The 26,026-nt window shown below is 35.2% G+C and overlaps 3 protein-coding genes across 3 annotated transcripts; 1 reads left to right on the forward strand and 2 right to left on the reverse strand.

Annotated features, from left to right (window-relative positions):
- Positions 1–1,058: 1,058 nt before the first annotated feature.
- On the forward strand, positions 1,059–6,175 carry si:ch211-10a23.2 (Galectin-related protein A-like). Its single transcript, XM_051125178.1, has 4 exons — positions 1,059–1,224; positions 1,581–1,669; positions 4,307–4,496; positions 4,597–6,175. The coding sequence occupies exons 1-4, from the start codon at positions 1,198–1,200 to the stop codon at positions 4,738–4,740; spliced, it is 450 nt and encodes a 149-aa protein (XP_050981135.1). The 5' UTR covers positions 1,059–1,197; the 3' UTR covers positions 4,741–6,175.
- A 274-nt stretch (positions 6,176–6,449) lies between these two features.
- Positions 6,450–11,702, reverse strand: plek2 (pleckstrin 2). Its single transcript, XM_051125345.1, has 9 exons — positions 11,573–11,702; positions 11,320–11,484; positions 10,403–10,593; positions 10,228–10,319; positions 8,268–8,455; positions 8,081–8,182; positions 7,923–8,006; positions 7,726–7,804; positions 6,450–7,501 (listed from the first exon to the last, which is right to left on the reverse strand). The coding sequence occupies exons 1-9, from the start codon at positions 11,627–11,629 to the stop codon at positions 7,374–7,376; spliced, it is 1,086 nt and encodes a 361-aa protein (XP_050981302.1). The 5' UTR covers positions 11,630–11,702; the 3' UTR covers positions 6,450–7,373.
- Positions 11,703–14,638: 2,936 nt separating this feature from the next.
- On the reverse strand, positions 14,639–25,961 carry LOC127174756 (tandem C2 domains nuclear protein). The gene is made up of 12 exons (XM_051125335.1): positions 25,881–25,961; positions 24,756–24,831; positions 24,434–24,628; positions 24,017–24,175; positions 23,497–23,570; positions 22,088–22,163; positions 21,357–21,463; positions 20,285–20,401; positions 19,694–19,885; positions 18,033–18,147; positions 17,300–17,499; positions 14,639–16,210 (listed from the first exon to the last, which is right to left on the reverse strand). The coding sequence occupies exons 2-12, from the start codon at positions 24,820–24,822 to the stop codon at positions 16,100–16,102; spliced, it is 1,413 nt and encodes a 470-aa protein (XP_050981292.1). The 5' UTR covers positions 24,823–24,831; positions 25,881–25,961; the 3' UTR covers positions 14,639–16,099.
- Between the last annotated feature and the right edge of the window lie 65 nt (positions 25,962–26,026).

The raw sequence follows: 26,026 nt of genomic DNA on the forward strand, positions 1-26,026 counted from the left end.
ACATACTGAGAAAATCACCTTTAAAGTTCTTAGCAATGCATATTACCAATCAAAAATTAAGTTTTGATATATTTACCGTAGGAAATTTACAAAATATCTTCATGGAACATGATCTTTACTTAATATCCTAATGATTTTTGGCATAAAAGAAAAATCGACCATTTTGACCCATACAATTTTGACTATTGCTACTAATATACCCGTGGTACTTAAGACTGGTTTTGTGGTCCAGGGTCACATATGTTGCCCCAAAAACACATTAATATGTAAATTAGATACAGTTTATAGATACATTGGCCACTAAATCCTAATGGAATATGTTTCAAAACACACTACATGCAACCATTTTTTAACTGCTAAAAGTTAATTGTTTGTAATGGTACTTGTAGTGGAAACCATTATAACTTCTTTGATGGTTTATATTGTTTTTTGTTTTGTTTTCAGCAGGGATGTCTTACTCAAATATTTTCTTGTTTCTGTTGCTGAATATTTGGGTTGATGCCACAAATGTTCGTATTCGGCTGGAAAATTATTTAGGTTTTAACCGAGACAGTGTACACTGAGAGCTGTGTACAAACAGCCCTGAAACTGACACTGGGAAACAACATAATTTGGAGCTAATAAACCTTGGAAACTCTCTCCGGGTGGTAAAAACATATTGCAGAAACAAAGTGCCAGACTGGTTAGATGGGAATGTAAAACAATACACCTGCTGGGACTTGGGAGTTAATTATGTCTCTTGAGTGTGTTGTCCATGTTTGTGATTCCACCATTATATGAGCTTATTCCCAAGTGAATTACTATTTATCTTGGTATAATTTTAATGTATAAGAATATAACCTAGTAAATATTCAAATAAAGAATTCAAATAAAAATATGGTTTTGAATTTAAATTACATTTATTAATAGGCTAGTGTGTCTCTTTAATCACAAAACTTGGTACAGCCTATGTTTTCATATTGAGCAAAGATTCATTCATTTTGAAATTTGCTTAAGTCACTACTTTATTTTTGTCATCATCACTCCCTGCCTGTGATGGTTACTATGGAAACGGAATGGCGCGAGGCGGGGTGCGCCGATTCAACGCCGGTCTCGCGCACTGCGATGATCAATTCTGTGCATGACAGCTATTGTCCTCGCGCTTGAAACGCAACACCTGCAAGACTAAAACTAAAGCCGTTTGCTACAGAGGAAAGCATGACAGATAAGGGGAACATCCGAAACGTAAGTATGATGATTGTGATTTTAGAGTTTATTATCCGCTGCTGAGACTGATTGATTGTGTTGGCACAGTGACGTCCTCACTGGGCTCGTATTTTTGATTCTACACTCATAAATATATCACATATAGCCTATATATGAGACTGCTACATTTATAAACAATACGACTCGGTAATTTGCATATTAAAATGTAATGTGCATGTTAAAACAAACTGTAAACTGTGAGAAATGGTCTTTTATTATCTTTCTTGATGCGCAGAGATGGGTTAAAGATATCGTATTTCAAGTAAGTACGTTAATGATTTCGTCTGGATTGTAGCATCGGATGTTTGAATTAAAGTAAAATACTATCCCCGCAGGAGGAGGACTATGTTGGGGAGATCAAAGGGGGTCTGCGGCCGACCATGAGGCTGGTAGTGATGGGTATTGTTCACAAGCGGCCCAAAAGGTTCGTATCAGACACACCTGTCTGTGCCTTCGCCAGTACTTGCGTACATTTGTCAAATGTCACATCCGCACATCCTAAATGACTTGGTTCATTGAGGATGAGACGCGCCTTCACTGCGGTAACACAATGAGCCAGTTGTATCGGGGATTAAACCGTTTTAACGTCTCCAGTGCACACAAGAGCAAAAGAAAACATGGGTGCCAACAGAGAACACTAGACATCATTTTAAATGCATGTGGAAAAACACCCATTTAACTGCAGTACTACGTGCGTGTGTGTGTGTATATGTAAAATAATAGTATATGTATATATGTATTGTTTTGTAAATATATTTTTTATACTGTAAACAGCTTATATTATATATATATATATACATTAACGTTCAAAAGTCTGGGATCAGTAGGTATTAATGTTTTTAAAAATAAGTTTCCCATGCTCATCAAGGCTGCATTTATTTAATCAAAAATAAGGAAAAAAATAATATTGTGAAATATTACATCTTTATGTTGTAAAATAATGTTTTTCTATTTTAATATACATTAAAATCTAATTTAGTATCAAAGCTGAATTTTCAGCATCATCAGTCTTAAAGGGGTCATCGGATGAAAAGTTCACTTTTTCATGTTGTTTGAACGTTAATGTGTGTTGGCAGTGTATGTACAAATCTACTCTATAATGATAAAAATCCATGCAGTGCTTTTTATTTAATCTGTAAAAATAATATCCCCTTTTTCAAATCGAGCCATTCTCAGATGCCTGTTGTTGTGGCGTCACACCCACAGAGGCTGCTCCCACAATAGTTGATTGACATGAGCGTCTTACCTCAGATCAGCTGTAACAGTCCGACCCCCATTGTTTCGATGCTGGAGCAGGGATGTAAGTTAGACAAGAATATCTCAGATTGAGCGATTGAGGTGTTGTGTTGCTGGATGTAATAATGAACGTAGCGGTCGTCATTTACTCCCGACATCTGAGCTGCTGAAGGTGCAGTGGATTACGTTTGTCTGTGAAGGGAATGCGCCTCCCGATCTACATATATCCGTCTATGTTCGCGCGAATCATTCATGATCCAGCTTCACCTACAGCAGAAGTGTGTATAAGGGTTTTTTATTAATCTCTGCAATCACCTTTCCTAATAACGTGCTAGTTAACAAGTTTAGTGGCTAAACGCGGCTCAAGTAAACAGGCTCGTCACTCCACAGAGAGAGGAGAGGGGCGGGGCGAGCAGAGCTCATTAACATTTAATGATATAGTATGATATATGATATATTTAATGAACAGTATGATATTTGCAGAGCTGATTTTGGCAAGGTAAAAAGGGTGTTGTTTTACACAACCATTGAGAATTTTTAACCAAAGTATATTATAGACTTTTCATTAAGACCCTAAAGAATCATACCAACTTGTGGAAAATGGGCATCCGATGACCCTTTTAAGTGTTACACGATTCTTTAGAAGTCATTCTAATATGCTGTAAACTATTTCTTTTTGTTTGCAAACTGTGATACTTTCAGGATTCTTTGATGAATAAAAAGCTAAAAACAAAAACAAACAGCATTTATTTAAAATAGTTTGGGGTCAGTAAATTTGTATTCTTTCTTTCTTTTTTTTCTTTTTTTTTTGAAAGAAATTCATATTTTTATTCAATGATGTGATAAAAAGTGATGACCAAGCCTTATATTATTAATTAAATTCTGTTCTTTTAAACTTTTTATTCATCAAAGAATCCTGAAAAAAAGTATCACAGGTTCCAAAAAAATATTTGACAGCACTGTCAACATAGATAACTCTAATAATAAATCAGCATATTAGAATGATTTCTGAAAGACGCTTAAGACTGGAGTAATGTGTGATTAAAATTTTGCTTTGCATTACAGGAATAAATTATATTTTAAAGTATATTAAAATAGAAACTATTATTTTGTATTGTAATAACATTTCTCAATATTACTGCTTTTATCCCTGTGTTTTTGATCAAATAAATGTAGATGAGCATAAGAGATTTATTTAAAAAAACAATACACGTCTTACTGATCCCAAACTTTTGAAAAGCAGTCTATACTATACAGTGTAGCCACATTTAACAGTGGTAGCTAAAAAACAGAAATTAACCGGTTTTATTCAAGTCAATTTAAACCAACATTAATTTAAACCAACAAATCTAATAGAGTAATAAAAAGTAACTAACTTTTTTGTAATAAAATCTAAACAAATGTGATGTTTGAGCAGGGAATTCTGACAGGGAATGCAATTTTTTTCCTCAAATTAAGGAAACGCATACTTTTTACTTTTAAACACATATTGTTTTCGATTAAACATTTAGCATTTGTTTTCAATTAAAATTACTTTTTTTTTTAACAGTGAAATACATGCGGTTTTCCAGCAGTTGTTGTCCACTTCTGTTTTGCCAGTGTGGGAAAAAGGTCAATTCCCATGAAGTCTTAGTCAGCTAGATCAGGAAAAAACAGATTGGAAAATTCTGGCCATATTTGGCATCTAAGACTTAGCCAGAAACTGTTGCTTCATGATGTGATTTGATCTGGAGCGTGATCAAAAAGCTCAAATTCCATGACATTGACTCAAATGATGTTTGTTTTTAAACAGATGTTAAAAAACTTTTTCTGTCTGTCTCTTTAGTATGGTAGTGTTAGTGTCATGCCAGTCTAAAGGAGAAGGGGATGAGGAAATTGAGGGTGACGTGGGTCTGGAGTTGAAGGTGAATTTTTCAGAAAAGGCCGTGCTTCGTAACGCTCGTCTGTCAGGACAGTGGGGCGCTTCAGAAACCGCCCTGTCTTTCTTCCCCTTTGCTCCAGGAGAGCCATTTAAGGTAAAGACTCACAGTATGTGTTTGGAAGGTTAGATACAGCTAAATAAAGCTCATAACTTTCAGTCACAATAATGTTGTTTTCATTTTGTGTCTCTCTCAGATGGAGATTGTGTGCGAGCACCAGCAGTTCCGTATTCTGGTGGATGGGCAGCCCTTGTGTGGTTTCACTCACAGACTGACTCAGCTCGCATCTCTCACTGCTCTTAGAGTCCATGGAGACCTACAGCTCACCAAAGTGGCTTGAGCAGTGAAGTGAAGAATTGTTTGCTATGAGGACACAGACTATTCCTAGAAGCAACTTGGATGAGGTTTTAGAATTCTAAGCGTACTGTACACAATTGTCTTAAAGTTCCAGAACTCCCTCACTTTTTTCAGTTTCGTCTGTGTTTGTTTTGGTAGACTAATTGGCCATTTTGTATAGTTTCAATCTAGTGAGTTTTATTGGTAGTGGCAAATGAGGCTGTTCATTTTAAAATGGTTTTGGAGACATTTGTGACCCTGGACTACAAAACCAGTCATAAGTAGCACGGGTATATTTGTAGCAATAGCCAACAATACATTGTATGGGTCAAAATTATCGATTTTCCTTTTACGTCAAAAATCATTATGAAATTAAGTAAAGATCATGTTCAGTGAAGATCTTTTGTAAATTTCCTACCGTAAATATATCAAAACTAAATTTTTAATTAGTAATATGCATTGAAAACAACTTTATTTGGACAACTTTAAAGGCGATTTTCTCAATATTTTGATTTTTTTTGCACCATCAGATTCCAGATTTTCAAATAGTTGTATCTCAGCCAAATATTGTCCTATTCCAACAAACCATACATCAGTGGAAAGCTTATTGATTAAAAAATTGACCAGCTTATGACTGGTTTTGTGGTCCAGGATCACATCAGTAGGAGAAAATCTCTGAAGAAGCTGTGTTACCTCATGTGCAACCAGGTTTAACCAATCCAGATAGCATAAAAATTCTAATTAAGAACGTTTTGCCATAAACTAGCTTAGATAGAAGATTTCTTTCATAGTTTTTATAATACATAATGTACTATCTACCTTTTTGTTTGCTTTTGATTAGATATTTAGTTTCTCTGGCTCTTTGAAACAGAAGCAAAAGTGCCTTCATTTGTTCCATTAGATGCACTTATACAGTAGAGGACTTGTGTGCTTGTAGCAGTAATTGTTGTAGTTCAAATTCATTTGCATTCACACATTTGGCAGATGCTTTTATCCGAAGTGACTTACTTTGCATTCAAGGTATACATTTAATCAGTTTCTGCATTCCCTGAAAATCAAACCCATATTCTTGGCACTGCTGACAGTTTGAGCTACAGGAATGTTTTTTGTTTGCCTGTCTGAAAAAAAGAGTTAAATCATTTCAACAGAACAGAATAACTCAGAATCATAAGAATCATGTTTGTTTTTGCTTTGGTTCATTTGAATGTACCACAGAACAGTTTTGATGGCATTGAATGTTCACTTTAAAATGCAATTCCCTGAGATTGTGTTGGTTTGAAAAACAGGACTCAAAGTCCTCTGAAGCCTGTACTTGGTGCTGTCAATCTACACACTTAATGCTGCAAATGAAGCATGTATTAAATAGCAAGGTTTACTTGAATGTCTTTTAACATCTAATAATTGCAATATGTACTGTAAACAGTAAACTTTTCTTAAAGAACTTTTAAGAAGATCTGATTATTTAAAGTTATTTAATGTGTGTGTGTGTGTGTGTGTGTAAAAGTGTGTATTTGGGCATGTTTAAAAAGAGAGAGAGCGAGAAATACATTCACAGACACAGTGTGTGTGTTTTTAACCATAGCAACAAACCAAAAGATTTATGCAAGACATGAAGTCAGTTCTGTTACCTGACAAACAGAAGGCAGGTAGAAACATGCTAATGGTCCATTACAAAACTGCAGGTATGCACATCAAAAATATGATTGCAAGATAACAGTTACTCAAATATAACTTTTATTTTACAAAATACAACCAAATAAATGTTACAGTTATCATCATTCATGCTTTCAAAGTACATTCACTGAATGTATAAGCTTTACCACCTGTATATTATATCAAACATAAGATACAGACTATTAGGAATATCAAAACTCTGGACTTTGGGAAAATCTGAATTTTATATGTAAATATTCTATATGCTTACTTGAATGTGTATTATTAATTATTAACATTTTTAGTAATATTTTTTATATAACAATGTATATTTGTTTGTTATGCACATACACAAACACCACATGTAAAACTGTTAAAACAGAACAAGATTTCTAAATAGATGTGTGACAGACAAAAATATAAAATTAGCAATAACAATAAAATTAACAATAACAGCAATGACCTAATTGACCTTTCGCAGAGAGTTTGATTGACAGGCGATACGACCAATTATAACGCCAAATCTGACTTTTTTGGTCCGACAAACAAACTAGACAGGAGAGTAGATTAACATCGGTGGACTTGAACTTAGAAAATTGTGTGTTTTGAGTCTTTCCATGGTTGAAACAACATACCTTCTGATGTTCATTCATGTATATTTCATGCTATAACTAGTAAAGAGGAAAAGATGATCGTTAACATCCCACTTGAAAGTGCTACAGCGCTCTGTCACAACACTAAAGAGCCATAAAACAGTATTTATTGTCTAAATTTCTTCAAAAACAACCGAATTTGAAGGCTCATGCTTTGTTTAATACCTAAAGTAACCTGCTCTGTCTTGTCTGTCGGCATGTTGTCAGTTTTCTCTTTGCTCTGCAATGTATTTTCAACTGTGTTACAACATGATGTGTGGCATAAAAGTGCCATGGTTTGTCTGACATAGCAATAGTAACGAAGGGAGCCGGGTCTTTTGTGAAGGGTCAGTTATGTCAGTTGTCTAATAGCTCGGATCCAGTCCATCCTCTCTTCGTGTGTTGGGGCCTGGATGTAATAGTGTGTGTCCGTCTGAGTGATGATTTTAAAGAGATTCCCCTGGACTTTACCTTTAACACCTGAAGATTACAGAAAAATGACCATTAACCTTTGTGTTTACAGTATTTACCTGTAAATATTACTGCTGCCATGACAACAAGCCAAATCATTGCTGTGTTTTTGGTCTGTGGCAAGGTCTTCAAAGTCTTGATTCATATCTGGAATTGCTTTGTAAATATTCATTGTGAAACAGGTAGTCATCAGACTACAGACACTTTTAAACAGAGGTGTAATTCTGACTCACCTGACGGTACGCCGTTATCATCCAGAGCAGACACCAGACAGCCACGCAGAGATATACTGCCAACCGGAGTGATGTCATCCTAAGAAAGGTGGCCATCAAGAAGTCGACAATTCAGCACAAAAATAAACATCACATGATTTCTGTAGACTTTAGCATAAAATGTACTATTACAGTCTGTGAATTGCAGGTCAGCTCACCTTGCTAGGGTCATAATAGTGCAAGAAAGTAGGCTCCGCCCTCAGAACAAACAATCTCACCTTCCAGTTCTTCACCTTGTGCCCCTGACACAGAAAAAAGACTGTTAGCATCACAGATAAGCACTATTCAGTTCAAAACTTCAGATTATAGTGCTCACCTGTTTGAGTAGGTAACCTCTCTTTACTACTCTTCCACTGAGTTCCACCGCAGACCGAGACTTCTCTGCTTTCACACTGCCTCGCTTCTGGAAGCTTTGGGACTGTTTGGGAAATCATATCTATTATACATAATTACAAAAGCACTGAGTAGAGAATAAAACAACAAAAGCGAGATTTGAAGCTTACAAAGCAGTAGAGTGCAGTGGAGTCATCGAGGAATTGTTCTCCTAGAGCTGCATTACGGAGAGCGTCTGTGCTCCTGATCCCGATGGGCCGCAGGGAGGCCTCGTCCAGCAGTGTAGAGGCTAATGTTACTGCCTCCACACGGGTCAGAGCCAGCTTATTAAACACAAGCCAGTCCACCACCGCTGAGCCTATACACACATCCAAAAAAACCTGTGAGTCTCTGGTCTTCAGAATGACTGATACAGAGCACTGTAACTTTTAATTGTTTAACCCTTTAACTGTCACTCCCTATCTTGAACATAGACATAAAAATGCACTATAGTTACATTTTTATAATTCATGAATGAAAACATTTTGTGATATGATTTTGAGGTACAATTTTCATGGTAATGCAATGTCTGATTTTAAAATGGTTCTTAAAGGATGAATTATGAGATTTTAAGTTTTCAGTTGATATATAATTTCTTAAGATTTCTATTGCATGATAGGTTAAAAGGCAACAAAGAACTCCTGTTATGATGTAGATTTTTGAGGTGCACTATTGTCATAATTTAATCTATTACTTTTCCTATATAATTTGTAACACAAAAGAGTGGTAAAATATCTATTTAGGAGTCTTGGACCTTCCCAACAATATATAGTTTGTCATGATTAGATTAGGATTTATTTGTAATATGGTGAAGTAAACTTAGGCGTCCCACAGAGGGGATGGTGACAGTTAAAAGTTAAATCACTTTGCTTATCTGCGTTTGCAAGTTCCAGACAGACTGTCGGTCTGTATGCTGTATCAATGACTCTTACATAGTTTACATAGTTAAACCATTATGTGGCGACAAGTTGCTGTCTTTTTCTAAAGTGAATCATTCACTCAACAGATTAGTTTAAATACTATGGGAGCCCGTTTCCGCCACTGAAGAAAATATAAAAACAATTCAGACTTTTTTCTCAGAACTGCATGACATAAACTCGCAATTGCAAGTTATAATATCATAATTGCGAGCTATAAACTCAAAGTTGGGACTTTTTTCTCAGAATTGTGTGATATAAATTCACAATTGCAAGAAATAAAGTCAGAATTGCGAGATAAAAACTCACAATTCTGACTTTTTTTCTCGCAAATTCTAGTTTGTATCTCGTAATTCTCACTTTTTTTCTCAGGATTGTGTGATATAGTCACAATTGCAAGAAATAAAGTCAGAATTGCAAGATAAAAGCTCACAATTGGACTTCTTTTTAGAATTGTGTGATATAAATTTACAATTGCAAGAAAAAGTTGCAAGATAACTCATAATTCTGACTTTTTTTTTCTCGCAAATGTGATATAAACTTGCAACTGCAAGTTATTAAATCATAATTGTGCGATATATACTTCTAATTCTGACTTTTTCCTTGCAAATGCAAGGTTGCATCTCGTGGTTCTTACTTTTTTCTTGCAAATGCGAGTTTATATCTTTTTTTTCATAATTCTGACTTTTTTTCTCAGAATTTAGATATAAACACCCGATTTTAAGTTATAAAGTCCAAATCTGAAGGAAAAAAAGACTGATGTTCACACAACTGTGAGTTTATCTCACAATTCTGACTTAATAACTCCCAAATGTGTTATAAAGTCAAAATTGTGAGTTTCCATTTCAAAATTCTGACTTTATAACTCACAAGTTTATATTTTACAATTCTGAGGAGAAAAGTGAGAATTGCGAGAGAAAAAAAGTCAGAATTGTGAGATAAAAAGTCACAATTGTGAGATAAAAAGTCACAATTACCTTTTTAAAAAAAAATTTAAGTGGTGGAAACAGGCTTCCATATTTTACTATATTTTGATCAACTAAATGCAGCGTTGGTAAGCACAAGAGACTTCTGTGCAACCCCAAACATTTGAACAGGAGTGTATAAAACTTAAGATTATCACATTTTCATGCTTTATTGTATTACATCAGTGCGTGTTTTAAAAGTGTCTGACCTGAGAAACAGTTGGTGTAAGAGCTGCCCTGCTCAACATGACTGCATAGCCGGATACCAGTGTGCACATCATACATGGAGTCCACCACCTGACTGATATACAGACACACAATTAGATACGGAGTCACAAACACAAATCCCTTATATCCATATTAACAAACTACACACATAGCTACCTGAGGTTGACATTGTGAAGCTGGAGTGATTTGGAACCTTTCATTTGTGATGGGGAGGGGGTCTGTGTTTCATGTGGTTTGAGTTTCTGTACCACTTCACCAATCGCCGCAGCCCATTCGTCACGTTCCTCTCTCGTGCAAGCCTCCAGGAAGTGCTCCTCTGATGTGCTGGTCTGCAGCTTCATCACCAACTGCAGGGTGTAAAATGTGGTTACTATGAAAAAAGCCTTCAGTCACAGCACTAAACACACATTTTAAGTTGTCTATGATAAGCGCAGCACTGTCTTAACCTGGCAGAAACATTAAAAAACTCCATCACCACAGATTTGATTACAGCTGTTACACAACATGGAATATAAATCAAAAACATTGCAAAGATTTACCAGGGGGGGAAAAATGTTCCTGACATGCTAGTGCATGTGAACATTGCAAAATAAAATAATGAAAGGTTAATTCATACGAAGCGTGACAATTCAAAGCACTTACTAAGACACTCCCAGTGTTAGGTTTAGTGGGCAGGGTGTAATCTGAACTAAACCACTGATAAAATAATTCTCAATACTATCTGTTTGTAGACTGTGTAATACATTATATTGAGATATGCACTTACTTTGTTTTAAATTCCTTTACAGAGGATTATAAAACTGCATTAGGCCTATATTATGATCATTTGTGAAGTATGCACAATAAATAAAGTCATTAACATGTAACAAAACATTAACATGTTTAAATTAAATTTGTTATATGTACATGAACATCAACAATTAATTGAGTAACGTACGACCTTTTTTACGTTGACGTAGCGCAATAATCCAAACAAAACTCGCGAAATCAGTTGCTATGGTAACTTCCTCAGGCGAGCTTTACGTTCACCGTTACGAAAATATATGGAAAATATACCGTAAAACATCACTTACCGGTCTGTTCTCGTAATCCAGGTAAGGACATGTGATTTTGCAGTCACTCAACGGTATCGTCCCTCGATGGCAGGAATCCCGTTTGCCGCCCTCATATTTATAATACAGAAGTCTGTCTGATTTAAGTACAAACCAACGAACTTTCCAGTTTTGAACCACATGACCCTAAAATGAACGTAGTGTGTTAATAATCCAGTAACAATTAGGAATTTGTTCAGTGTGGAGATTAAAAAATAGTTCAAAAGTCTCTCACCCTTTTCACCAAAAACCCCTCTTTGAGAGCTCCGTTATTTTCTGATTCAGTGCCCATGTTGACCTCACCAGTCTAACTGTAGTCTCAGTAGTCAATAAGCAGGTAAGCTTCAAAAGGTGTTTTATAGCTGCTGCAGAATTCCTTGGAATGTGCGTCATTGCGCGCACCTCCTATCGGCGCCCCCGGGTTTTAGGGCACACGATTAACGCTGAGCAAGAACAACTTTAACTGGGCGTGAGTTTGATAAGAAAAAGTCTAATAATGTTACAATAAATAACTAAATAATTAGAACCCGTGAAGTTTAATTAACATCCGATAGAATTAAAGAAATATTATTCTATTAAATCTTAACAATGAACCCAACTCTCAAGTGGGAAATTCCTGTAGGGGGCTGCTTTCATGAGTCATCCAGACGCAGACAGATTGAGTCATTGATCCAGTTCAGGTGAGATTCAGCAATTCAGTGACCGGATGTTTGTTGCTATGGTAGTGCAGCTTAGCTATGAAAATAACTTTTTGAAAGTTATGTACATATTTTATTTTCTTGGTCAAATCTGTAAACTACAATAAACGTAACAGTACAACAACTCACATTAACAAGTAGGCTGTTATTGGTTACATTAATGTTTGATGTTTAGATCAAAATCATACAATTAGAAATGAATTGTATTTTTTTATTAGTCTACACATACAGATGAGAACAAGATTAGTTAGTTTTCTGTTTTATTTTGTTTCATAATTGTCAGCACATTAGCCTATTATTTTGTAATAATAATACAGAATTATACACTGCCAGTCAAAAGTTGTTGAACAGTAAGATTTTTAATGGTTTTTAAAGAAGTCTCTTCTGCTCACCAAGCCTGTATTTTTTGATTGAAAATACAGAAAAGTAGTAATATTGTGAAATATTTGTACTATTTAAAATAAATGCTTTCTATGTGAATATATTTAAAAATGTAATTTATTCCTGTGATCAAAGCTAATTTTTTTAGCATCATTACTCCAGTCTTCAGTGTTATATGATCCTTCAGAAATCATTCTAATATGCTGTTTTTCTGTGCAAGACACATTCATAATTATTATTATTATTATTATCAATATTTAAACAGTTGAATACATTTTTTTCAGGATTGTTTGATGAATAGAAAGATCCAAAGACCAGCTTTTATCCGAAATAAAAAAGTGTTTGTAAAATTACACACTACCATTCAAAAGCTTGGAATGAGTATTTATTTATTTATGTTTGGGGAAATAAATATAGAAATTAATACTTCTATTTATCAAGTATGCTTTAAATTAATCAAAAGTGATGGTACAGATATTTAAAATTTTACAACGGATTTCTATGTCAGATAAATGCTGTTCTTCTGAGCTTTCTATTCATCAAAGAAACCTGAAAAAAAATCTACTCAGCTGTTTTCAACATAATAATAATAAATGTTTTTTTGAGCAGCAAATCAGAATATTAAAATGATTTCTGAAGGATCATGTGACTGGAGTAGCTAATGATGCTAAAAATTCAGCTTTAAAATCACAGGAAAAAAATTACATGTAAAAATGTATTCAAATAGAAAATAATTATTTTAAATAGTACAAATATTTCAAAATTGTACAGGTTTTTCTGTACTTTAGTTCAAATAAATGCAGGCTTGGTGAGCAGAAGAGACTTAAAAACATTAAAAATCTTATAGTATACATAACAGATTTTTTTAAAAGATTTTTTTCTTCTTTCTTTTTCTATTTTATTTTGTTTCTTAATTGTCAGCATATTAGTAGTTATTGTATAGCCTAGTTCTAAAAGTTTCTTCAGAGTATTACAGAATTCTAAATGTTACCGTTACTGTAAACAAGAGTGTCAACGGACTGTTAGGAAAAATATCACTAAAAATTCTAAATTACATACAAATCGCACACACAAATTTTGACATAAAACTGGAATTTGCCAACAGGCACGAATAGCTGTACCGAGAGATTCTTACACAATCTGTGTGTGGATCATCTGCTCAGAAATTAGCGGCCGTGTTCCTACATGAACTGTGTTAAGATAATAAACTATGGCGGGAACACGACCAAACCGCAGTTACCAAAAAAACAAAAACAAACAAACGCTCTTTCATTGTTCATTCACTTCTTCTGTAGTACACTAGATGGTGCTCTCGGGCAGCAGTTGAGATATTAGGGAACTGGCGACTCAAAACTGAATCTTTTAAATATTTGCACGGCTTTTTTGCACGACGCCACTCCATAACATAAACAAGATATCCATCAAAAATCCCCTGAACACAGTTCATGTTTTATGTGCTTGTAAATCAGCTGGAAAGTTTGAAAATTTAGGTCAGGTTGGGGATGGTGTAGATCGGGGCGTCCAACTCAGCTCCTGGAGGGCCGCAGCCCTGCAGAATTTAGTTCCAACCCTGCTTCAACACACATACAGTACATACCATGTAGTTTTTAAATAAACCTGAAGGACTTAGTTAGATCAGGTGTGTTTAATTAGGGTTAAAGCTAAACTCTGCAGGGCTGTGGCCCTCCAGGAACTGAGTTTGACACCCCTGGTGTAGTTGGTGTGATGATGCAGAAAAGTAAATTCTCAGTTTGAAGAAGTTTATGAGGATTTCAGATCCTGGACACAAAGGCTAAAGTCCCGGACCTGCTGATCCACTTTTAATTGAAACACACAGGACAGACAAAAGTACACAGGCACCCTGGTCACAGCTGTGTGTGTGTACTTGTTTTTGCTACATTGTGGGGACTGGCTTGAGGTCCCCATGGGTACAAAAGCTTATAAATCATACAGAATGAGTTTTTTTGAAAAAGTAAAAATGCAAAAAGTTTTCTGTAAGGGTTAGGTTTAGGGGTAGGGTTAGGGTAAGGGGATAGAAAATACAGTGTGGAGAATATAAAAACCATTGCACCTATGGAGAGTCCCCACAAGGATAATAAACCAGACATGTGTGTGTGTGTGTGTGTGTGTGAGGGAGAGAAAGAGAGAAAGAAAGAGAGAGGGAGAGAAAGAGAATCCTGCAATATTAACTTTAACGGTTACCATATTGACTTTTTTCTGTTGTTTTTACATTTTTATTATTCATTTTTGTCACTTGATATTTGCAATTTTCTTATTGTCTTTTATATGGTCTGTTTTTAGTATTTGATTGTATAGTTGCTGTGGATATGACACATTACACAAATACTTTCATACACAAGGATCAGCTGTTTTACTGGGATTTGCTGCAGCTGGGGGTGTGTAACCATTAACACTAGACAAACATCGATCCCAAAAGTCATGACGTAAATGAAATCACACCCGGATGTAGCTGTACCTTTGACAGGCCTTTAAAATAGCAGCACAATCAGAGGGGTTAAATAACACAAACATTCAGACCCACACAAACATCCCGTCATCAAGCCATAGTACAGTTGTCAAATCATATAAAATGTAAATGAAAGTGCCTTTCATGAACCTACACTAACACAAAATCCCATTAAAATTTAACACAACTAATTCTTTTACAAACAATGTTATCTTTTTATTTCTATAACGTCAGGATGCCAGACTGGGATCAGACAATCTTTGTGTGCATACATACAAAATACAGCCAACATGAACAAAATATTAGCTTTTAAATATCTCTTACATAATATCACATGTCCACCAAACTACAGCATTACTTAACACAATGTACTTATACAATCAAGACTTTAAGACAAGCTACTGTGAATTCAAAGAAATGACAAGGCCTAAAGTTAGGTCACCTTAAACTAAGAGTAGCACAAAGGATGCAGGGAAGTGAAATGTGCTAACAAAAGTCTCTTTGTTGCACTCTCTTGTGGCCTTTCCCTTTTTCTTGTGTTTGTGAAAGGAAATAGGGGACAGTTTAAAGGATTGAATTCCACTGAGAGGAATGTAACCCAAACCCTTCTGAACTTCTAAAAATAAAAGCTTTTTAAATAGCATTCACCCCCAACATCAACACAGTTTTTACTGTACTTAAAAACAGGTTTATCTTCATCCGAAAGCTAGCAAAAGTGCAATAATCATCTTCAGATTGCTCAGAAAATGGAGATATCTGTTTCTACAGAGAATAGGTTCACGTTAACTTAGCAGCTGTGAAGTTGTATGGAGAAAAATACTGAACGTAATACTTCATTTATGAATTCTGTAATGTAATTAGCTGACTGTCTACATGTTATTTGGCCATGTTGCTATACTGACAGTTGAAGAGCTCTGTATAATACACTTTATTGCACATAGTGTCTGTGTATCCTGTTCCTGTGTTATCTGTTTTAGACAGTTGCATGTTCTGAAAGTTACACCAATGAAGAACATAAAATGTTAAATCTACAAACAGCTGAATACACGATTAGCTACAATTTAGAAATGTAAATGAGTAATTTCTACCACAGCATTTTAGACAAATGCTTTTTTTGTCCTACAATAACCATATTAAATTATTCAAAGATACAGTTTTTTGGAAGTTGCATTTAAAATCCACTAAAAAAAATATATATTTTCTTCATCCTCTCAATTTAGTGTCGACTAACTCTGTGCCAAGACGTCACCATTTTTTCAGGATTAGCCATGGAATCCCTCCATTGTTCCACTGCCTCAGGAGAACTGCTGTCGAAACCCAAGAGGACCTAGAAATGAAGGAATACATATCTTTATGTATTCAGTCTTTACTGAAACTTAGGATGTTTTTTTTTTTTTTTTTTTTTTTTTAATAGGCTAATTTTCTAACATAGTTAAACAGTTGAGTTTTACCATTTTCGAATCCCTTCATCCGATCTCCGGGTCTGGCGGTAACACTTCTAGCATAGTTTAGCATAGATCATTGAATCAGATTAGACCGTTAGCATCCCGCTCAAAAATGACCAAAGAATTTAGATATTTTTCCTATTTAAAACTTGATTCTTCTGTAGTTACACCGTGTACTAAGACTGACGGAAAATAAAAAGTTGCGATTTTCTAGACCAATATGGCTAGGAACTATACTCTCATTCCGGCGTAATAATCAAGGAATTTTGCTACCGGCGCAATGATATTACATAGCTCCTAAATGTAGACTAACTTCTGTCAACATGACCACCTGCTTGCACAGGGAGACTATTTTCAGGCACTAACAGTCTAATCAGATTCAATGATCTATGCTAAGCTTTTCTAAAAGTGCTACCGCCAGACCCGGAGATCGGCTGAATGGATTCAAAAATGGAAAATGAGCCTATTTTCCAAAAAAGTGGAGTGTTCCTTTAAATTGGTCAATAAAGACATGTATAATGTTAAAGGTAAGTGCTATAATCAGGTCCCCAGTGCATCTACCAACACAGAAAAGGTGAGAAAGAACAACCCAGTACATTTTTATTGGTAAGCCTTTCTCTGCAAGCTTGTGAAAAAATTAGCCACTGAGATTTCGCTCCCACCGTGATGTAGAAAGGGGAGTTTTTTTAAGCAGAGTATCTGAGGTATGAGCTGCAAAGGCACAGTCCTATTCGGGTAAAGGGTTCAGGGAGCAGCAGCTCATTTGCATTTAAGAAGACATGCACGAAAACAGCATGTTTCTGCTTTCACTTAAAATAGGCATTTTCAAAATGATATAATAAATGATCTGTGAGGTAATTTGAGCTGAATCTTCACAGACACATTCTGGGGACACCTGAGACTTACATGACGTATTGTCACCAAAAAGTGGCATGTTGTGTGTTAAAGGATGTATTTTGCTCCAAACTGACCTGTCCAAGCAGATGTTTTCTCCGAACAGAGCCACGACTGTAGAGTTTGACTGCCAGCTGCAAATTCTGGTCCTGATTGGTGACAGGCAAGTGAAGCACTTCCCCCCATTGGCTCTGCCTCCCTGATGACTTCATCGCCTTCGTCTTCTTCTTTAGTAAGACCTTACCCTCACTCAACAACTCAACCTTCACAAAGAAACCTAAAGAGAAAGTCCATTTGCACAATTCATTTTATCAACATTTTCATATTTGTCATATTCACTCTTCCACAACAAGTAAAGGGATAGTTCACCCAAAAATTTCATTAATTACCCTGTCATTAATTACTCACCAAGTCATTCCAAACCTGTTCATCTTCAGAACACATATTAAGAGATTTTTGATGAAATCCAAGAGCTTTATGACCCTGCATAGACAGCAAGGGTCCTACCACGATCAAGGCCAGACAGTCAGAAAGCTCTTGGATTTCATCAAAAATATCTTAATTTGTGTTCTGAAGATGAATGAAGGTGTAACGGGTTTGGAACGACACACGGGTGAGTAATTAATAACAGAATTTTTATTTTGGGTGAACTGACCGTTTAACTAAGAAGGACAATTAATAAGAAATAAGAAGGATTTTAGGAAGAGAGCTTAACTTATAATGAAAATATATTTAAAATGGACTAGGATGTAAAGTTATGTTATTAAAAGTGTGCAAGACGACGATGATGATGAAAACTGAAAGACTCACTCTGTGTAAGTGGTGAGGAAGATGACGGAAGGTTTTGAGCACTGACGATCTGGAGTTGCATTCGACTGTTCACTGGCTGAAAGCACAAGGCCAGCTGAAGCTCAGCATGACACACCTACAGAAACACACAGACACACTTTTTTTTTCATGGCAGACTACCTGCTGTGACTCATTCACTGATTTATAGATTAGACCCCAAACAATTTCTGACCCAGTAACAAACACACACAGCCATTATTTATGAAAAAACTTCCTCTACACCAAATTCTACTGGCTTTCATTCTGGAACACAGTACTGTCAATTTCAAACACCTCATCACTGAAAGCAATTTTCACTTCTAAGTGTTTGATTTCAGTCACACGCACACAAAAGCAAAACACACAGAACCATCAGTTTCAAGCAGGCAGAATCAGCAACCATTGCCAAATCTGAGACCTGTATGTGTGTGCAGCAGCGTTCAGTAGGGCGAACAATGTTTTAATGGCATAATGATGCACAAAGATAATAAAGTGACAATAACAAAATTTCTACTCAGAATTAAGTATCTTAATTTCTATTGCTCAAGAAACATTTCTTATTAATATCAATGTTGAAAACATGACATTTTTTCAGAATTCTTTAGCGAACAGAAAGATAAAACAAGGTAAACAGCATTTATTAATTAATTACAAATTCTTAATTGAAATCTTACGTAACACTATATTATTATAAGTGACCCTGGACCACAAAACCATAAGGGTAAATCTTTTAAAACTGAGATTTATACAGCATATGAAAGCTGAATAAATAAGCTTTCCATTGATGTATGGTTTGTTAGGATAGGACAATATTTGGTCGAGAAACAATTATTTGAAAATCTGGAATTTGAGGGTTCAAAAAAAAAAAAATACGGAGAAAATCACCGTTAAAGCTCTTAGCAATGCATATTACTAATTAAAAATTAAGTTTTGATATATTTACAGTAGTAAATTGACAAAATATCTTTATGGAACATGATCTTTACTTAATATCGTAATGATTTTCGGCATAAAAATAAAATCGATAATTTTGATCCATACAGTTGGTGCCAATAGCCTTGTTGGCAGATTTCCTGACCTTTCCCGATCCCACCCCCTATCTCTCTCCCACTTTACTTCCTGTCAGTTCTAATCTGTCCTTTTCGTAATAAAGGCAAAAATGTCAAAAAATAAACCTTTAAAAAAATTAAATAAAATGTACCCATACAATAATGTATTTTTGGCTATTGCTACAAATATACCCGTGGTACTTAAGACTGGTTTTGTGGTCCAGGGTCACATTTAAGCTTTAGACAGATCAGCATTTTAAGGGTCAAGTTAATTCCTTCAAGAAGTGCTTTCAGCAGTATTGAAACGGCTGGTTTCAGTAAATTGATTTCTTCATCTCTCTCTCTCTGTCTGTTTCAGCCCCAGTGACCTAAATATCACAGAACAGACTTGAGCAGAACTAGTGCAGCTGTGTAAGTTGTGATGCAAATGAAAAAATGTGGTCCAGAGGGTAAGTGCAGCACTGTGGGTAATTGCAGGTGGAAGTTTAAGATTTTTTTTTCAAAGAACTTCACAATGAAAACCAGGATGGATCTGTTGAGGGAAAGACATTTGGGATATGCAGTCACAAAGAGGTACAGCAGGTGAGGACTCACATGTGTTTTAGAGTGAGGCTTGAACTCCAGCCAATGCTGTGTTTCCTGTGGTCCAATGGTTCGCAGAGATAATACACACTCTCCCAGTGTACGCTTACGTGGTGTGTGAGCCTGCAGGCGCAGCACTAGCACAGATCTGCGTATCTGCTCTAAGTCCAGAGTGAACACAAATGTCTCCATGAAGACAGTGTCCTGAAAGAGAGACAGAGAGAGAGACAATATAACTAGTTACAAACTTAAATCTGCAAAGCAAAACTAAACAAAACTGCAAGCTCTACATGTGTTTTTTCTTATCTGAGGCATTATGTTTTATATGCAGCTTTGGTTGTGTTGGACTTTTCAGTCCAGCTGGAATGGTCATTACTCAAAAAACAAAGGGAAGCTTGAATAATTCATCACTATTAATTTCATGGATGACGGAACAGTCTTCATAAGCATTTTTTTGTGCTTTTGGGGAACTATCCCTTTACGCTCATCAAGCCTGTATTTATTTGATCAAAAATACAGTAAAAACTACCATATAAAATAATTTTCAATTCAAAAACAACTGATGAATTGAATCTTGGGGGGATGTAGCTGAATTTCACTCACTTCTGATGCTTCCTTGACAGTGCTCTTAAATCGCACTGGCTTAGACATGGTGATGACCCCTTTGACCCCAATCTTCTGCATCTCCACCCCATCCGTATATACACTCAGATCTGTACACTAAAAGAGAAGAAGTACCAAAATAAAAAAGATAAAATGAGAAACAGTAAAAAGACAAAAGCAATGTACTGTTTATGGGCTTTTATAACCAATAAAACCACTATATGTCAACAAAGGGCATCTCATAGAGAAGGAAAAGGAGGCAGGGCCTTGTTTGTATTAGAAAATAATTGACAGAAATAAAAAAATATTATGAAATATGAGATCTGACAGTGTGTAAATATTATAAACAACTCACACTTTAAAATACAACCCCATTCGGTCACATCTGAACATATAGTAAATAACAGTAGTATAAATTAACATTAATATATTATATATGACCCTAGACCACAAAGTCAGTCATAAGGGTCAATTTTTTTGAAAGTGAGATTTATACATCTTCTGGAAGCTGAATAGACAGGACAATATTTGACTGAGATATAACTATATGAAAATCTGGAATCTGAGGGTGCAAAAAAATCAAAATATTGAGAAAATTCGCCTTTAAAGTTGTCCTAATGAAGTTCTTAGCAATGCATATTTTTTATTACAAAATTTACAGATATCTTCATGGAACATGATCTTTAGTTAATATCCTAATGATTTTGGGCCTTAAAGAATTTTTTTTAATTTTGACCCATACAATGTATTGTTGCCTATTGCTACAAATATACTCATGCTACTAATGACTGGTTTTGTGGTCCAGGGTCCCATATGTAACATTAACATATTATATGTACTGAATATTGTGTGTAAAATAAAGAGGCAAAGACAGACAGATATATACACATTTATGATACACATGAGTTATTTTTCAATTATTTGAAAAAGAGAGATCAAAATAGCTGGTTGGAAATATGATCATTTGTTAAAGGTCTCTCAGAGCAACACAGAGGCTCCATTCAGGTGGACTCTAGATGGGACACAATGGTCTGTTGTAGACTAGCAAAACCTCTCCTGGATGAAATCATACCTTCACTAAGGTGATCCACACCTGCTCCACTGCCTCTTCATACTTCAGGTGCACACACACTTTTCCTGGTTCACAATCCCGCTCATCGCCAGACAGCGTGATGGACTCTAAGCACACACACACATACACATACACATACACATAAACATAATATTCTGTTTAATATTTATGATTCAGCTTAAGTGCTGTTGCTAATAAAGAGGGACAAACCAATCCAACTTTTTGCTCAAAAATGCAAAATAGATGCATTTCACTAGACTTCAGAAAATGGAATATACTGAATTATATTTTCAGTTTGTTATTTGCGTTAAGTAAAGATCCTCTTAACATTCTGAGAGTTATCTGAGGACTTGTGTCTTGGACCTCAGGGAAAACATTTGGAAGTAATTACTGTGTCTGCCCTTTACGATTTCACAATCTGCAGTGATCTGAGTCTGTCCTGTGTCCTGTGTGTGTGTATGTGTCTGTGTGTGTGAGTTTGTTTGAAAGTCTGTGTTTATGTGTGTACAGGGCGAGGAGTGAGGGGGTAAGATTGTTGGGAAATAAAGGGTCTAAAAACCCTGAAAAACAAAACAAAAGGAAAACCAAACAAATGAAACTGTAGTGGAAATTCCAGGTGACACTGGAGCAGAACCCTTTCCACAGAGTTCTATTGGAAGGCAACTTTGAGGGTTCTTTCGGAATGCCCTTGTCTGCGGTTACGACTTCAGTGTTCCGTCATGAATGGTTACCTAGACTACGGCTGCTCCCAAAGGAATCCTGAATGGAGGATGTGCTGCTCTGGACACTGGATACAGAATCATAACGCTTGGAAGAACAAGAGAGGAATAAATGTTACTGAACAACAGCACTGCTAATCATTAAACAGCAATGTATTAATACACCAAACTTAAAAGCAGAAATTTATTCTGATCTAATAGATAAAAGACTACAAACTTACTTTTTATTTAACTTAACAAAAAAATAAATAAATTGAAGCCTCACCAAACTGAACCAATTTGCAATTCATAGTTCCCAACGGTGATAATGATTTATAACATACTAACAATGCATGGCCATAGTTATTAACTAAGATAAATAATAACTGAGATAAGTATTAAAGTAATTATTCCAGTAACAAATGCAACAGCTTTGAATTAAACCTATTAGTTAATATATAAGTTGATAGCCTAGCTAACTAGTATAGTGTTTATATAAATAATGATAAACAATAGTCACAATACTTAACTAATTATTATATCCCTACATAATATACACTACCACTTAAAAGTCTGCAATCGTTAGGACTTTTTAAAGAAATAATACAATTAATATAAGGAAATTAATCAAAATTTTCTTTCTATTAAACAAAGAATCCTAAAAAAGTGTCATGTTTACACAAATACTGACACTACTGCTCAAAAGTTTGGGATCAATAAGATGTTTAATGCTTTTTAAAGAAGTTTCTTATGCTCATCAAGGCTGTGTTCATTTGATCAAAAATACAGAAAATATTTCACATAATATAATATGTGAAATATTATTATGATGTAATACAATGTTTTCATATATTAAGATTCATATATACATTATATAAGTTGATAATTCTAATAATAAATCAGCATATTAGAATGATTTCTGAAGGATCATGTGACACTTGGAGTAACAGCTGATGAAAATTCAGCTTTGCATCACAGGAATAAATTGTATTTTAAAGTATATTAAACTAAAAACATTATTTTATATTGTAATAACATTCTGCAATATTACAGTTTTTTTCTGTATTTTTGATCAAATAAATACGGCCTTGATGACCATGAGAGACTTCTTTAAAAAAACATTACAAGTCTTTCTGATCCCAAACTTTTGAGCAGTAGTGTATATTAAGCAACACAGTCATTTTCAACACTGATAATAATAAGAAAGGTCTCTTGATCCCCAGATCAGCATATTACAATGATTTCTGAAGGATCATGTGACACTAAAGACTGGTTGCTAAAGATACAGCTTTGCTATCGCAAGAATAAATGACATTTCTTTAAATACAATATATAATGCGAACAGGTGTATGGGATCTCAGTGGCATGTGAAAGCTGTAGTTTTAATTGCGAAACAGTTTTATGGATTAGGTTGTTAAGAGAGTGTGTGCGCGCATATTCACCTGTACGTGGCCCTGAGGGTTTGACAAATCGTACATGGAGTGACTGAGTCTCTGTTTGCCACTGTGTTCCAAATCTGTGAAACAGACACAAAACATTTCGTTTTACTCTTAGAAAGAGTCTTAAATACTCAAACTTCTTCCGTTGATTCAGTACATCACTTTATGTAACAAAAGTGATTCCATTTAAAAAGTCTTCATCAGTTTGATATTTACAAATGTGTGCTCAGCCACAGAAAACAACTATGTAAAGCATTACAATGATCTGATTCTGAATATGGTCTCCCAACAATAAGATCTAGGGCATTGTCAGTGCAAATCTACTATGAACAATTGAGGATATAGGAGCAGGAATAAAACAGAAGGATTACGCACAGGTGGGTAGGAACGTAAATATTTGAGGTTACATGCCGAGTAGTTATGTGATGAATGATGCTATGAGGAAGTGAAATTGCACTCTTTAAACAACATACATAGGTAATAAACAGGCTTGGTGTTTTAGGGAGTTTTAAAGGTATCTCACCTGTGCCAAGACTGTTGCTGGGTCTGTTTTTTAGCGTGGGGCGTCTCAGGGAGCCTGGTGACACGTAACTGCTGTTTAAAGTCAAATCAGGGTCATACATCATTTGTCTGGTTCCTGCGAGTTCTGCCTTCCTTTCTGCATAAGTGGTCCTTGTGGCACCTAAAATCATTCATAACAGGTTGGTACTTGAATACGTATTATCTTGAATATGTAAAAAAAATAAAAGATTTATTTTTGCAGTTTTTGCCTTCATTACGATAAGACAGGTATAGAACAGACAGAAAGCAAAGTGGGAGTAGGTGGCGGGATCCAGAAAGGTCCTCGAGTGAACTCGGTAAGCTGCCTACAAGGCTATCGGCGCTGACATAAAATATAATAAAATAAAATAAAAATTAATTAATTACTCATATTGCTTACTCTGTTGCCCAGTGTTGTAGCCAGAGTACTGTGCTCCTCTTGGCTGGATGTAGGAGGGTTTGAAGGTTGGGATGACGAAGGGAACCTCCCGGCCGTCCGGAGGCAGTTTAGACAGCAGATAATCCTCTGATACTCCAACATTCCTCTTCACATTAGACTCAGCAGTTAATTTACCAGGAGGTCGAACCTTAATCACTATAAAAATAGTATACAAATACACCTTTTTAGAATTCATATGTAGTTATATTTTCATACAGTACATTTTGTGTATGTATAATAAAAACAACAATCATAAGGACGTAAAAGGGAGATAGAGACTTACTCTGAATCTCTGGTTCATACTTCTTGGACAAAAATGTCCTGCAGCAGTTTTTAATACATTCTGTCATGTTGAGGATCTAAACAAAATCACGAACCAATCACATAAAGAGACTAAAAATAATATATTTATATAAATCTAAGTTAAAACTGTTTAACAGTAGACAGAATTCTATCATTTCTAGTCACAAACATTTCCAAAACAATGTCAATATCATCACGTCAATTTATTTGTGACCCTGGAACACAAAACCAGTCGTGAGTGGCACAACAAGCTAACAATCCACTGTATGGGTCAAACTTCTTGATTTTTTTTATGCCAAAAATCATTAGGATATTAGGTAAAGATCATGTTCTGTTAAGATATTTTGTAAATTTCCTACTGTAAATATATCAGAACTTAATTTTTGATTAGTAATATGCATTGCTAAGAACTTCATTTGGACAACTATTTTTTCAATATTTAGATGTGCATGCTCAGATTCCAGATTTTCAAATAGTTGTATCTCGGCCAATTTTGTCCTATCCTAGCAAACATAAAAATACATAAAAACATAAATCAATGGAAAGCTTATTTATTCAGCTTTCAGATAATGTGTAAATCTTAAAAAAAAATTGACCCTTATGACTGGTTTTGTGGTCCAGTGTCACATTTTATATGTGTAGCAGATTTTTTGGGTGAAAATAAATACATTTTTTTTAATAAAGAGAGAAAAATGACCATTCGTTTCTGTGGTGGAAATGCCGCCACAACTAAGGTACATTTAAAATATGAGCTAAATAATTTTCACACAATAAGTCACTACATAATTTAATTTACATCATCAACGCTTTAATTTTGTAATAATTCTAAATTTTATAATGAATTTTCATGGCAAGTACAACAGTAAAACATCACAATCTACACATCAAAGACATTTGAAAATGAGCAAAAATGAGCTATTAAGGCATTAAGAAAAACGGCTGAGGCATAAAAGTGCCCGCATTAGCCCAAAGTTGCAAAAAACACATACAGTCTAAATATAGGATATATAATACGGTTATAATTATTTCAACAATCAAGACTATCCGCTTTTTTTTTTTTTTTTTATACAAAGAACATCATGTTTATACATAAGGTTGTACGTACCTGTGCTGCTGTCCGCGAACAGCTGAAATCTCTGAGCTCGCCAGTGAAGCAGGTGCGTCTGAAACCTCTAGTAAGCGTCAAAACTTCTGCCTACTGTTGGGTCCTAGTGTCCACCGGTCCCAAATAACACTACTGAGGAAAAATAC

The sequence above is a fragment of the Labeo rohita genome, chromosome 13, assembly GCF_022985175.1.
Source record: "Labeo rohita strain BAU-BD-2019 chromosome 13, IGBB_LRoh.1.0, whole genome shotgun sequence".
NCBI classification, from domain to species: domain Eukaryota; kingdom Metazoa; phylum Chordata; class Actinopteri; order Cypriniformes; family Cyprinidae; genus Labeo; species Labeo rohita.